We start from the raw sequence: 15143 nt of genomic DNA on the forward strand, positions 1-15143 counted from the left end.
CCTTGACCTCACCAATGATGGGCCAGATCCCAGATCAGATCCTACCGCTTACTTTCCCAACCTGTAAAGTGTTAATAGGAGTCATGTAAATTACATCCATGGCCTGTCAAATGAATCTGGAGTCAACAGATCAGAGTCAATGCAGATAAAGTTATATAATTATTAAACTTGTTCTTAGATCAGTCTAGAGTCTGCATTTATTTGTGTTGAGCCTTATCAACTAGTCTTCAAATCCTTCAAATCCTTCTGGACACAAGCAGACATACCCATACTGTATGTGTCAATACCCTACCAAAAGGAAAGTAGAAATCCAATTTCAGACATAAGGTGTACAAGGAAGAACAATTTATGAAGACCATCTTACCAATTACGAGTGTAATGCCAGCCTTCTTCTCTGGCTTTGGAGATCCACCTTATGTAGTGTCACGTGCTAGTTTATCCATATGGTGTTTGCTTATTTTGGTCACGTTGGTATTGACCTAGGTTGAAGACCTACTAGCTGTGTAGCCCTTTGGCAATATTTAAATATCTAAACGTAGATATGTAGAATTGCTGCTGATGGACAATTCAAGAATAATTAATTTAGCTCTCCAAGTTACTGAAAAGCCACCCATAGTAGCCGTAGTCAACCACGACACCTTACAAAAATGTACCTTAGCAAAGATGTATACTTAGACCCAGTTTACCATATAACATCTTTTTGGTGTATCCAGGTTACCCCACCCAATAACCAGTCGTGGACGTGGTACACAAGCGTTGGAATCGAGTGAAATTCTGGCTGTTGTTGCTATAGAAATGGTCTGGGAATATTGCCAAATCCACATTTGAACACAATGTTGAACTACAATGTTGCTATATTATTTCGCTGCATTGTAGGAAGATTAGTTGTGATGTATCAAGATGTGTCAAGATGTCACGTTTGCCAGACAGTCAGCACTAATTGATGATGAGTTTGCTGACATCCCACAACCCCCCAAGTTCAAGAACATTACAATGTGTAGTTGTCAGAATATAAGAGGTTAAAAATACATGCACAATTGTCCAGTCATATCTGCCACCAAAGTGACTGAGCCAGTTGTATCTTCACTGAACGATGAAGAAGTCCTTCTCCATTTCTAGAGTAGCTGTGATGTATCAGTAATCATTGAAGACTCTGAGTCTAACTCTCTCAACTCCTTACTTCACTATGCATGAAGGCCAACCCCAGTGAGGTTCTTGTGCAAGAAAGACTGAGCTAGCCCTGGATAATGAATTTGTTGATTTCACGGAAGTCATCCCATTGACTATGCATTTTACAGGGTCAACCATCCTTACAGAGCTTCCATTTTTTAAATATACCCCAGGATGCTGCTGACCAGAATCCCATAGGTGTAAACACCCCCAGTGCCTTGGTGTATGTAGGTATGGCAGCACTGCCATTAAACTTGTCTGGAGCCTCTTTACGATGTATTTCACTCGCAATTCCACAGATTGCCACTGGGGTTCCCAGCACAACAAGGACTTCGGACACAATTTACTCTCTGACCAGATGTTTTTTGACTCCTTTTTTATGATATATGGCCAATGGTCTTACCAGCCCCCCTGTGTCTTCCTTTATTATACTGTAAACTGTAAAACCCTAAGTACATCTGTTAGTACTTAACAAATAAATGTAAACAAATATACGCTTTGGCTGAGAGTGCTTTAAGTCAGTTTGGTGACGTTAGATATTAGTATTTTGAGGTTTTCGGGTAGCAGTGTAGATGCCCAGAAAAATCAGTAGAATTAGAGAAAATTAAATAAATCGTAGGGATATTTTTCAGGCTTTGACATAGTGTTTTAGCAACGAATAACCCATTTTCTTCAACAAACACATATGTCTTCTGGTCAAAGCTTCTACATTATTCTAGAATCAACAGCTAGGGATGGCCCCCAACACCACACCAGTGTTAGCCTATCACTTTGTGGGGGCCACCGAAATACAACCGCTTATAAACCATTGGTCTATCTAGATTAAAATCTATCACATACAGTACAACCATTCACATCGCAGTAAACCCAGTACATACCATTTCATTTCACATAGTTCTTGTTTTAAACAATTAACCAAACTGGTGGAACAATTTTGTAGATTAAGCAAAGTATTACATGGAAAATTATGCAAAAATACGAGGTTACATTAAGCATCAGGAATGAAAGAATGAAAAAAAAAAAGGAAAACGGTAAAAAGAAAAAAATGAATGAAAAAGAAGAAATAAATATAATAATATAACAAATATCACTCTGGCCACATTAACCCCACAATGGTCATTTTATTTTAATTCTATGTAGTAAGAAATAAATAATAAATATATTTATGCTTTACGCTGTGGGAAAGTACCTTGACCTTTATTCAAAAAGGTTTTACATACAGTATATTGTGAAGAAGTATTGTATTTTTATAGTTTTTTGTTATTATTAATAATTTACCAAATTAGGGCTACATAATCTTATCTGTGTCATGTCACATGAGTAACATCGAATTGCCTATACAGATAAATAACGTAATGCAGCTTCCACAAATTATTCTTAGATTAAATGGTGAGCTAATTGGGTAATCGGTTTCATTTTTACTTCCTTTTCCCTAATGTTGCTTTTATTTTTGAGCAGCTGTACCCTATTCTGTGCTGCCACTTATTACATTACCTGCTGGGCCGAGCTGATGTCCAGCAAAAATACAACAGAGGTGCATAACGCTTCAGGTAACCCGACCATGAAATGTAGTGCTGTCTTCTACATGGAGTTTTTTGGCTGGAAGCCATCTTTATTAACATAACAGGGGCAGCAAGACTTCCATTTCTCCATACAGGATACAGGAAGTAGAAATACAGAAGAGAGTATGGATAATGACATCAACAAGAAGTGTCAGAAAAGTATACATAAAATGTAAAACAATTTAGGACGAATATAGATCTTATTCTGGCGATGCTAGACTTTAGAGGTTAGGAAAAACCTGAAAGCTAGAAAGCTTATGTGACCCTATACTATACTCCATGAATGTTGGTCCACTGAAAGAATTCTCTGGACTAAGGTTAGGTAACACAGACACAAGTAAGATCATTTGGTTTTCCTTTTTAATTCTAAATTTTTAATTAAGTACTATTATAAGAATGTACGCCAAATGCGTAGCCTTGAATTTATGTTGAATTTCATCTATGACTTACCTGCCAAGTCTCCCAGTTGGTCCAAATAACATAATTCCCAGTGAATTAATAAACTTGCTTAACTGTGTCTTCACCAAGCACCGAGATGTGACTTTATATAGAAATCATATTAAACTAAATAGAAAAACAATACCACACGTCTCTCCTCTGGCTTGTGCAACATTCTTCTTTCTGTACATAGCTGATATACCATTACTGTGCTATGCCGCTACTAGTGACTCACCGAAACTAAAGATGGCCACATTTTGGACCTCTGGAAAATATAACTTTGCATGGCATCCCCCTACTACAGTAGGGCCACCACGCTATTTATTAACAACTACCTTCATAGAGGTATGTAAGAAGAATTTGCCCTGGGTTACAATAAATAGTTAAATATTGATTGTATGTGTATTGCAGTGACCGGCAACTGGTAATGTTCCTACCCGGGAACTCTCCCAAAGCACATCATTTGATGGCTAGGTGAATCAGGTGATCCTCACTTTTTTTGCCTCCCCATCATCCACCCAAGCTCTTACACTCTCCGCTCCCTCCCTCTCCACTCCATACAGAGAATGTCCGTACCCAGACACTCGTGTCTGTGAAATGTTTTGTGGAGGTCATTGCTGACTTATAGGGTATTTACTGAAACATCCACAATAAAGCCTATTGCCTCCTCCCCCTACCCTTCCCGGTGCCTGTGTACCCCCGAGGTCCCCTGGGTAGTGTGGTGCTGCCTGTTGAATGTATATAGCCAAACGCCCCAAAAAGCTGGCACTCATTGGCAGTCTCTCAACCAATCAGCATGGTTTCCACATTTTTCACAAGGTGTGTCAAGGCCTAGTGTCCCCCATTTGAAAATTCAGTCACTCGCTGCAGCTCAGTTACATCCACGCTAGGAATGCCACCTTGTGAAAAGCACTCACCCACACAACACTATCGCAGGCATCAAATAAATACAAAGACTCCAAACGTAATGTCATTTTAACCGGCCCCCGGCTCAAACAATTTTATATATTAGTCTGACATGTCCACTTTACAAAGGGGGGGAACAAAAAACATGGGGTCTGACAGACTTACCCGCGCTATATTAACCCTTTCCCAGTCAGTGGGTAAATATCGTAGGCCTCTGTCAGACAAAACGTTTTAATTGGGGGAACTGTAAATATATATATATTATCACCTTATTATAAGGTACATAGAAATCTCTCTGGGAATATAAACAGCCACAAAATATAGAGACATCTGCTTTCACTTTTATACAACTTTGTACAAAAAATAAGCGTGTATTAAAATGACCGCCATTTCAAAAAAAAATGTCACCACAAGCACAGCAGGTCCTTCCCGCACGTCTATCGTACCTGAATATCAACATTTAGTTGGCGTTTTAAAGCAGTACTAACTTAGTAGGACCCGGCGGCCCCTCGTGTTCCTATCCAGAGTACAGAGATGCCCAGCATCATTATATAGTGCGCTGTGTAACGGTTTATAGGGACACGGAGTATCATTATATAGTGCGCTGTGTAATGGTTTAGTTATAGGGACACGGAGTATCATTATAAAGTGAGGTATGTTCATCAGGGCCAGCCTTACCTTATGGGCAAACAGCTGCCTAGGGTGATGAGCTGGAAGGGGGAGCCGCCATTATTTCCTATGTTAGCAAAAAAAAGTGCATGCTGGAGGGGGCCATAGGCACATAGTTCACCTAAGGCGCTAGAAAAAAAGCTAGAAATCCAAAGGCTGGCCGTGTTGCCCTTTGACACTTTATAAAGATACTCGGTATCACTATCCTGTCCATTGTGTAACTATCATTGTATAGGGTCCTGGAACATGTAATAAGTAGAACAGCAGGCTCATGAACAGTATATACAGATATTTGACCTCACTATACATGGTAAATGCTCATTATGGGTATATAAAGATACTTGATACTCTTATTCAGAGCAGCATTTTCATACAGTTTAATATTCAGCATCCTTGCAGCACGGAGCATATATTCATTGCCTAGTATAGTGATACTCTGCACCATTATAGACAGGAGCAGGTTCATCTTCAGGGTATACAAATACTTAACATGCTCAGTATGTATGAGGATACTAAGGATTATTATACAGAGCGGCATGTTCGTAACCTGTCTATAGAAATACTCAGCATCACTATATAGCGCAAACCTATGTGCTGTCGTTGCATAGAGACCCTTGTGTGTCGCTTTACACCGCAATATAGAAAGTATCGTTATATACCATGGCAGGGTTACATGTGGAGGGTCATATAGGAATCTGTACACCGTCCCTAACCCCTTCCCCCTTCCCTGTCAGCGTACAGAGACAGCTAACCAAGTGCTTCAGTGGAGGCCGTATGAAGTGTAATTCAGTAGATCTTCCCAGTGTACTTATGAAGAATATGTAATGCATTATACGAGAGAGAGAGAGAGAGAGAAATTGAGTGTGAGTTAATGATATGTGTATTTTGGCTAAAAAGTGCAGGGCCTAAAACTCACAGTATTTTACATGGAAGAACCCCCCTCTTGGGTTTACAGTTGGAGGCATTTTTCCCAAAGGGGGTATTTAAACACACGGACTAATTTAAGTTGAAACTAATGCAAACTCAAATACACACATTCTGAGCCCCACTGATGCACACTCATACTCAATGACAATTTTCAGCCACAGTAACGTATAATTTCAGCCAAACTAATTTACACGGTACTCTCTGTCAAATGACACCGGCTGAAACACACACACCGCACTCGGCCACACACACAGCACTCCCTCTTACGGACAGAGCAAGCTGCTGGTGCTAGTTGCACAGGGATGTGAGACTTACAATGAATCCATTTCCCGGATATATTGATAAAAGGGGATCCAAGCTCACAATCCCATCAATACACGGGGAGTGTAAATGCAGCGGGGTCTGCCATTGCTTGCATAGCATGCTTGACTTTGAGCTGTACTAGAGCCACCATTTGAGATCTGTCTGATTATCCCCTGAAGCGCAGGCTAGAAAGTGTCGAGATAATATGTATTTTATGAGAGGTGCGTGCACTTAGGTATGAGGGATGAGCCCGGGTCCCATTAGAGATAAAGACGGCCCAAACCCAATGCAGGCATTATGATGTGTGTAATAGACCAGGGGGTGCACTGGATGCAGTGATAATCGGTCAGGCAGTGTGTACAGAAACATGAAATTTTGGGTTCTCAGCTGGCAGCAGAGGGGTTAACCAACTCCTTTTTTTGTAATTGTATATATTTAACATAGCAGCAGAAAGATTTGAGAAAAAAGAAAAACCAAGTTCATTTCTTAAGTCCTGACTGTCATGCAGAGACATGCAAGAGAGAGAGAGAGAGAAATAGGGGAGGTAGAGAGGATCACCCCCAAACCTGCCCCCCATCCCCCTCGTCGCAATCTGACAAACACATGTCAATTTATAAAACGAAAGGCAGAAGCACAAGAGAGGGGAGGAGAGGGGATGACAGGGAGAATAGAGGGAAAAAAAAAGAAAACTGGGAGAGAAAGTAAGAAAGGATGAGTGACAGGCAGAGAATATGCCGAGGGTTGGAGGAGGGGGTGAGATATGGAGAGAATAGAGTGACTGAAATACTATGTGTGCATGGAGAGAGTAAGAATTTACAGACGGAAGGGTAGGAACAATTAGTGGAGTATGGGGGCAATAAAACGGGGAGGAGAAGATTAGATGGTAGCGGATGTCTTAATGAATAAATCCCGAGCAGAGGTAGAAGGCAGAGGATAAGAACCGTATACACCGTACGCATTAAGGTGACTACAGAAGTCACCACCGGGCCCGGACTGGCCATCTGGCAACCCGGCAAACACGCGGAGGGCCGGTGCTGCGCATGCGGTAGATCCAGAACTTTAATAGGTGACCACGGATTAAATATAAATGCCCTAGCTCTAGTGTATCCTCACACCGCTTGTGTGTGATGGTGAAGATTACAGCTGCACCAAGAGCAACACACATAAGGGGCTGTGCACTGGCTGGGAGGGCAAAACTACATTTCTTAAAATAGGACCTCAGTGTCTTAACCCTTTGTATTGTGGATGGGGTAAATACTTGCGATGCATGCCCCTCCTGCACACAAAGGATTAAACATTCTAAAACATACAACGAATAATCTGTGATTTAACACATTGTTTCATCACAGGCAAACAGGCTGTGGTCCCGCACAAAGCTCACAGCGCTGCCCACCTGTCATTCTCTGATTTTATTACCTGCAGATGATGAGCCATCACTTAGCATCATCGTATTCAACAAAACCGTCTACTAAATCTGATCGAACTGGCCACAAACTCCCCTGACCGCTGGATCGCTGTAGCCGTTAGCCACCACATTCCCGAGTTCCCAACTCATTCATCCGTACTCTTTCTTCCATTATAAAGCCAGATACATAAATTCATTTACAGTTAGCCCTTAACTTTTACACACTCATAAAACAAGATCATAAGCGTAGCCATGATACGCTGGACATGGACGTGTTCCTATATACTGATGTGCACTATATATATATATATATATATATATATATATATATATAATACACACGCACAGAGTGTTTCAAGCTGTAGCTGTTTTTCCCCTAATAAAATTGTGTGACAGACGTTGAAAAGAAAAGCAGGGGGGAGCATGTATGAGAGAAAGGAGGAGGGGGATGTAGAGTGAGGAACTGATGAGAAGGAAGAATAAACATATGAGCGAAAAAGAGTGAGAAATGGAAGGATGAATTGACATAGAGATGAAAAAAGAATGCAAAGATAGACTGAGGGAATGAATGGGGGGAAGTGATGGACGATAACTGGGAATGAGAAAAGTAAATAATGGGGAGCACTATACAAGGAGATATTGGGAGGATAATGGGAAAGGTAGCCATGGATGAGGAGAGATTCTTAGGAGGGTTAAAATAATGGGGAAAGAGATGAGGAGAAAATAATAAGATGCACGGCGGAGAGAGAATGAAATAAGGGGAGAAGAAAAAAGCGAGGGGGAGCAATTTGAGAAAACAATGGAGAAGGGAAAATATTGAGAGGCGTTATTAAGAGAACAAGCAACGAGAAGCATTACAAAGAGCGGATAATTGGAGAGAGAGAGACAGAAAATATTGGGAAAATCATAAGGAACATGATGGGAAAAGTATGATGGGGAGAGACAGAGAGAAAACGATCAGGGGATAATGAGAGGAGCGATGAGGAAATAGAAATAAAGCATGGCTATGGGAGTAGTGATGGCGGATAAATAATAGGAGAGCACAGGAGAAAGTTTGGAATATTGTTAGAGATAGGATGAGAAGAGAAAAGTAAGGAAGAGATAAACTCTAAAAGATTACATGAAAAACAGCTTGAGTCTGACAATCCTCCCAAAAGCAGAGAAGTAGAAGTAAGTGTATGTTAATGCCTGGGGGGGGCGCAGACAGGCACACTGGAATCTAACATCCAGGAACAGCAGCAGATTGTGTTAACTAAGCAGCAAAAAAGGACCCCCCCAAGACTTTTGTATGGGGGACAGACTGGAGTCTGAAGGTTCCTGCACCCCCGGGGTTACCACTGCTCTTGTGTGGAGACACATGGAGGGGGGCTCTAGAGGCAGAAGGGTGTACATTAGGGAGGTAGGGAGCGAGAGATCTCCTGTAGGTGCAGCAATGTAAGGTGGTGGATGAAGCATCATGCAGCAGCTCGGACAGCATGATAGTCAAAAAAGGTGTGAAGGGTGAACCAGCGACCTCCTACTAAAGGGTAGAGACAGGTCCTCGGGTGTAGCAATGGGTAATGCTGTGTAGGTGCAGCTAGCAGAGGTGCAGTGAATGCTGTTGGCACCTGTAGTATGGAGAAATAATAATACCCTGCAGATTACTTTTGGAAAGGGGTCATTGAAATAATACAATGCAGGACCCAAAAAAAGCCACAGATCTACAAATCTCTGGCAGGAAATAGGTGCAAACAGCAATGGCATGCAGAGCAGCATTTCAGTCCCTCCATCCCGCAAAAAAGTGGGGTGAATGGAATATGTCCTCAAGCACAGGTGGTAACCGCTGTTGCCCCAGCCACTGAGGGGGAGCATGCTGATTTGTCCCCTCCCTTCTTGTCCTTCTGTTTGAGGTGGATCTTAGCATGCCTCTTCCTTTCGTCACTACGTGCAAACTTGCGTCCACAGAAATCGCAGGCAAAGGGCTTCTCCCCTGTGTGAGTGCGGATGTGCGTAGTGAGGTGGTCAGAACGACTGAAGCTTCTCATACAGATTCGGCACTGGAAGGGCTTGTGCCCTGTATGGATACGCAGATGGCGAGTCAGCTCATCAGACCGTGAGAAGCGTCGGTCACAGCCTTCGGCGGGGCACGCGTGTGGCCTCTCATGAAGAGGGGTCTTGCTAGGGCGGTTAGGGTATTTCCTAGGCCGGATGGGTTTTAGAGTAAGTGGCGGCTGGTGGCTCATTCCTCCAAAGCTGGGTAACACCTGCTTCTCTTTGAATGCCTTGATGGTCTCCAGTGGAGTTATGGGTGGAGGATTGACCCGCATAGCCTCCATATTTTGAAAGGGCTTCTGGTCCACTGGAGGCATCTCAGTGTTGTGATGGAATATATTGTAGTCTGGTATCATTGGGAAGACACTAGAGTCCAGACTCTGTTTCGGAGATGGGTATTCCTGGGAAGTGTATGGTGCCATACTTCCTCCTTGAAAACCCACCTGATCATGGTACAGGTCTCCACAGCTGGCATAAGGTGGAAGACCATGGAACATAGATTCAACTTCACTTTGACTTTGTCCCATGATGCCACCACTTCCACCTCCTCCTCCTGAATTAGCTGCTTGAGATGTGGGCACTCCAAGGATACCTGCACTCATCAGGCTGATGATATTCTCCTGGCACCAGTTTGAGGGAGAATCAAAGGAGAACTTGCCTAGGTAGGTGACGGTCTTGTTACCTGGCTGGAAGGTGCCTGAGTAGGACATATCCTGAGAGTTCTTCTCATTGGTCAGACCCAAATCCATCACATTATCTGGAGGGGAATACGGAGAAACAATGAAACACTAAAACATTTTCGCTACGTACATAATAGAAGATCTAGAACATCCTGAAATTGTGATGGACATGCATGTTCCTCTGTCAATGGAGGAGCTCGACCACATTGTCACGCGTTGCACGCGGGACTTTTTCAGTATCTTGATGCCCCCTATAATTATACAGCGCTACATACTCATTAACAGGATACAGAGATTCGCGTAATTATTAGAAAACATGTTCATTATCACCATGTTCGGATGCTCATTACCATCCAAAAGCTCAACATGTTTATTATATGCCGTAACGACACGCAACAGTATTCTGCGATTGTAATACAATACTCAGTGGTGTTATATAGAGCTTACTGGTACTAGGGTTTGGGTGGATCTTACCAGCAGTGATAGAGTTACTGAGATATTATTTCTGAGCTTTAATGTATCTCCATAGCACCAAGCAATCTACAGCTAAAACTGAATGTTCTAGAGAATGTGCGAGGGAACCACTTTCCAAATGGGGGAACAAGACACCCCAGACATAGGCTAATCCTGTAACAATTCCATCTAACTATTGGGGTATCTGTGTAAGAAGTCTGGATACTCTATTTGGGGTGTCCAGGTAACAGTGCTCTATAACTAATGGAGTGTCATGGTAACAAGCCTTTTATACACCACTGGGATGTCACGGTAACAACAATGTATGTATGTATGTATGTATTTATATGGATATATAATTAGGGTGTCAGGGTAAGAAGCCTACATTTACGGTTGCGGTATCTGCGTAACACTTTGCTCGAATTGATGAATAAAATACAGACGGATGAGTGAGGGAGTTTAAGCACCTATGGGCCAGGCGTAAGACAAGATGCTGTGCTGATGTGTCCTCCTAGAGGGTTCTATGAGATCCGGTGGTGGCCGCGCAGGTTCTCTGAAGTCTAACATTTCCCAAACCAGTAGAGTTCGGGATAGTTGAGCTCTCTGGCCCAGTTGAGGTCAAGAAGTGTCGGGATCTTACACGACGTTCTGTTACCTATACCGGATTTCATCTATCTGGGTGCCTATAGAATGCTTAATGGAACAAGCGACCTTTTGCTGCTAGGCCCGTTTAGTGCTCAGTGGGGCCACCAGTGGACTGATGTGCTTTGCAACGTGTTGTGGGTCACTTCCCCTGACTGGGTTAACCATGGAATTCCCCCTCTTCTCCGTACACCTACACGCCCTCCCCATCCTGTGAGCTGTCACCAGCTGCCCCCACGTGTCACCTCCCTGCTCAGTCGCCTGCCTCCTCCACACACCGGGCTGGGAGCTCCCCCACCCCCACAGCCATATTTAAAGACTTTCTTCCCCCACAATGTGACGCTGTACGCTTCTGAAGAGGGGAACCGAGCAGCTGTCACCGCAGTGAGGCACTCTGATGGTGGGTTACCCTCAAACAATATATCATAAGCTGCTGTGGCCATAGGGCACGGGGGGGGGGATCGGCTTTCTCAGGCTGAATACTATAAGGACCATAAGTTCACGGCCAAGAGAAGGATTTACCCAGGGAAGTGTAAGGTAAAAGGGTATGAGTAAGTTTAAGGGCAAGTGTAATAAGGCCCTGAAAAAGTTATTATAAAGAAACAGAATTTCATGGCAGTTAACAACCATTTGGGCCATCTAGTCTACCTATCCCGTGCACATTTATATTCCCTCACTGCACTAACCTCTACATTTTCTGCTGGAAGGCTGTTCCACTTATCCACCACCCTCTGTGTCATTTCTTTACATTACATCTAAGCCTCTGACCATTTTGTTTTACCTTCCCTCTTGCTCGTGTTAAGTCATTTTATATATTTAAATGTTTCTATCACCCCCCCTTCTCTCGCTCCCTCTCTCTCTCTCTCTCTCTCTCTCTCTCTCCCTCCATCTCTCTCTTCTCTTACAAGCCTTCCCTGATATTTTTTAACCTGCAGGCCATTCAGCATGTTAGTAGCCCTTCTCTTGAACTCTTTCCAGTATATCTGTATCCTACTAGAGATGGGGTCCCCAGTACTGGACCCAATGGGGAGAAATGAGAACGAAGGAAGAAGTTAGGCCACGAAGGGCCACGAGACATTCCGTGGATTACTCCACTATCTAATTGCTTCATTTCCTTCTCAAGACCTGCGGCCCCCAAATCTGAAATTAGTTAGGAAGCCGCTAGGGCAACAATGTGCTGTATGATGTCACAGCTGTGATGCCCCTAGGGGTATACCAACATCCAAAGCGAGTGACCATCGATATAACATATAGAGCTACGGAGTGCGGAGCCAATAATAGCAGAGCAGGACCTTATAACAGACAGAAATCAGACATGCAGAGCGATATACGACCACGCAGAGCATATAACAGCACTTACTAGAATTAGAAGAAGCAGAGCATTACAGCACCACGCAGAACATTATAATCCTGTACAATAGCGAGTTTGGAGTGATTATTATTATTTATTGATTTATATATAGCGCCATCGTATTCTGTGGCGCAGTACAATGGGATAAAGCCCCATGCAGGGGACATCCTGAAAAGGGGAAAGTGCAGAGCACAGGTGTTATACAGAGCATTCTAACAGCAGATGGGCAATATACTAATGTAGGGCAGTACAGCAGAGCGCAGAGCATTGCAACAGGTATCCTGAGACATGGAACAAAGGCATTGAGACATATAGGGTGCAGAGCAATTAAATACCGTGCAGAGCAAACTAGTGACATTTGGTACCACGCCGAGCCATCCAATGCCACCTAGAACCATGTACTGCCAAGCGGAGCGCTCTAGCACAGCGCAGAGACATGTAGGGCCATGCAGAGCCTTTTCATTCCATTCTAGAATATTAGGCATGTCCCAAGCTTAACAAATCTGCCCCCTCAAATGCTAGCTATTGCCCCCCACAATGGTAGTGCCGTACCCCGTGGTCCTGGAAGAAGCTCCACAGCCCATCTGGGGAATGGCACACTTGCCCAGCCCTAAAAGGCATCATTTGCCCCCCTTACACATCTGCCCCACCAAAGAGTTCGACCCCCCTCTCACACCCTGTCACTTTATACCCTCACTCACCTGCAGACATAGCAGAGTAGTGTTGGTCGTTAGCCCCACTGGGGTACATTGACAGCGATCCGGGTAGGTCCTGCCCCTCCTCGGGGTAGAGGGGATCCGGAAGCAGTGAGGTCATATTTACCGGGAGTTTATCCAGCAGCTTTCCGGTCATAGCACCTGGAAGGGGAGAGGGGTGCAGAACGGGCAATTCAGTGACCTCACCTACACCCACCGGCTACAGCGAGGGGCAGGAAGTTCGCGTAGAAAGAGATCAGATCTGCCTTTGGTAACCGGTTCTGCCCCAAGGACGGTTAATGTGCTACCCCTGGGGTAGGATGGACAGGAGGCATTAGATTTGTCCCATGGTGGCGGTGCTGGAATTCAGATATACCCCATGTATAGGCAGCAAGGCGGTACTGGATGTCAGTATTGCCCCGGAGAAGGGTATTAAATTTGCACGCTGCGTTCGTCATTAAAGATGCTTAATTTGGTAAAGCAGAGGCAGCCGCGTGGGGAAGGGGACGATCTGCCCCATGGGGTCTGGGGGTCTAGATAAGGAGGTAAGATCGGATAAGTTGTCCCGGTGAAGGTCTGGCTCGCGCCTTGAATGATGCTGAGATAAGAGCAGGAGATGGGACCTACCCCGGGGCTAGCTCCGGGGGGTAATAGATCTGCCCTGTTACGGGGCAAATCGGTGTCTGCTGTAGGCTTGTATGGTGTGGGGTAGATGGGTGGAGATGGGTGTGGGTGGGAGCGGTGTTGGTCTGCCCCCCGGGCTCGGGTACGGGGATTATCTCTTCTCTTCTCTCTCTGGATTGCGATGTCGGGACTCCGACTCTTTTTATTTTCTAACGGGGAAGCTCCAGTGACGTAACTGCCCATATATGGACACACACTGCCGTGATGTCACGATGGAACCTCCTTACAGTGGAACATTTAGAAAGAAAGCAGGAAGCTGCCCGGCAAGCTGGGACCCCCATATTGTACCTCATGAAGGGGGCTATACAAACAGCCCTTCATACCTCCCAAGTGTCCCTCTTCAGTAATACCTCCCAAGTGTCCCTCGTCCCTCTTTTCACCCCTTTCCTTCTCTGATGTCCATGTCTCCTCCCCTAATGTCCCTCTTTTCTGTGAGCTCACACTATTTGCCTGGTATGAAGGTATCACAGGGTTGTACAGCCATAAACGTCACAACAATGTGTATAGAAACAGCATTAAGTGAGTTCATAATGAACTATATAGGGGTCACAAAGTGACATCAAAAGTCTCAATAAGGCTCCACCCCTAACCAAACCCCGAGACATACGTGTGGATTGGTGTGAGAATCGGTGGAAAGGCACTGGTGGAGTGGGTTACCTGGGATTTAAAGGGAATCCATCACCTTTACTTTGTTCCCAAAACCACCTGTTTGTCAGTAAAAATGATCTGCAGATATTTGCTTTACAAAGTTTTGTCTGAAGAAAACAAAAAGCAAAGTTACACCTTAAAAAATAAAATAGGCATTTGTGGCGAAACGTGGCAGAAGTAGGCTTTGTGCCATTATATATATATATTATGGCACATTATTAATAGTGACACAAGTTTGAGGCCTGTATCCGAAGCCTTTTCCGTGGGTCTGTTCAGTTCCTTCTTGTTCTTCCCCTTTGATCCTCGTATTTTATGCAGAGAATAATTCTGTCTGCTCCTGATAAGCCTCCTTCTGCTCCTACAAGCAGAGCCGCCCTGGTAATGTACAGACTGAAATTATGATGTCATACCCCAGAACCATTCTAATGTCTGACAACCATCCTAGATTCTGTATGACTGTCCTAAGCTCCATGAAGTTCAAATGCTACCACAGAACCCTGCTGGATCAGTACTAGCACCACAATTCTTAACCTGAGGGTCATTAAGTGGTAGACATGTAAACCAAGTGCCTCATTTGCC

The 15143-nt window shown here is 44.1% G+C and overlaps 1 protein-coding gene across 1 annotated transcript; it reads right to left on the bottom strand.

The window, feature by feature from the left end:
* Positions 1–8335: 8335 nt before the first annotated feature.
* Positions 8336–13457, bottom strand: EGR3 (early growth response 3). The gene is made up of 2 exons (XM_053463072.1): positions 13239–13457; positions 8336–10168 (listed from the first exon to the last, which is right to left on the bottom strand). The coding sequence occupies exons 1-2, from the start codon at positions 13387–13389 to the stop codon at positions 9183–9185; spliced, it is 1137 nt and encodes a 378-aa protein (XP_053319047.1). The 5' UTR covers positions 13390–13457; the 3' UTR covers positions 8336–9182.
* Positions 13458–15143: the final 1686 nt, after the last annotated feature.

The sequence above is a fragment of the Spea bombifrons genome, chromosome 4 (assembly GCF_027358695.1).
Source record: "Spea bombifrons isolate aSpeBom1 chromosome 4, aSpeBom1.2.pri, whole genome shotgun sequence".
Taxonomy (NCBI): Eukaryota; Metazoa; Chordata; class Amphibia; order Anura; family Pelobatidae; genus Spea; species Spea bombifrons.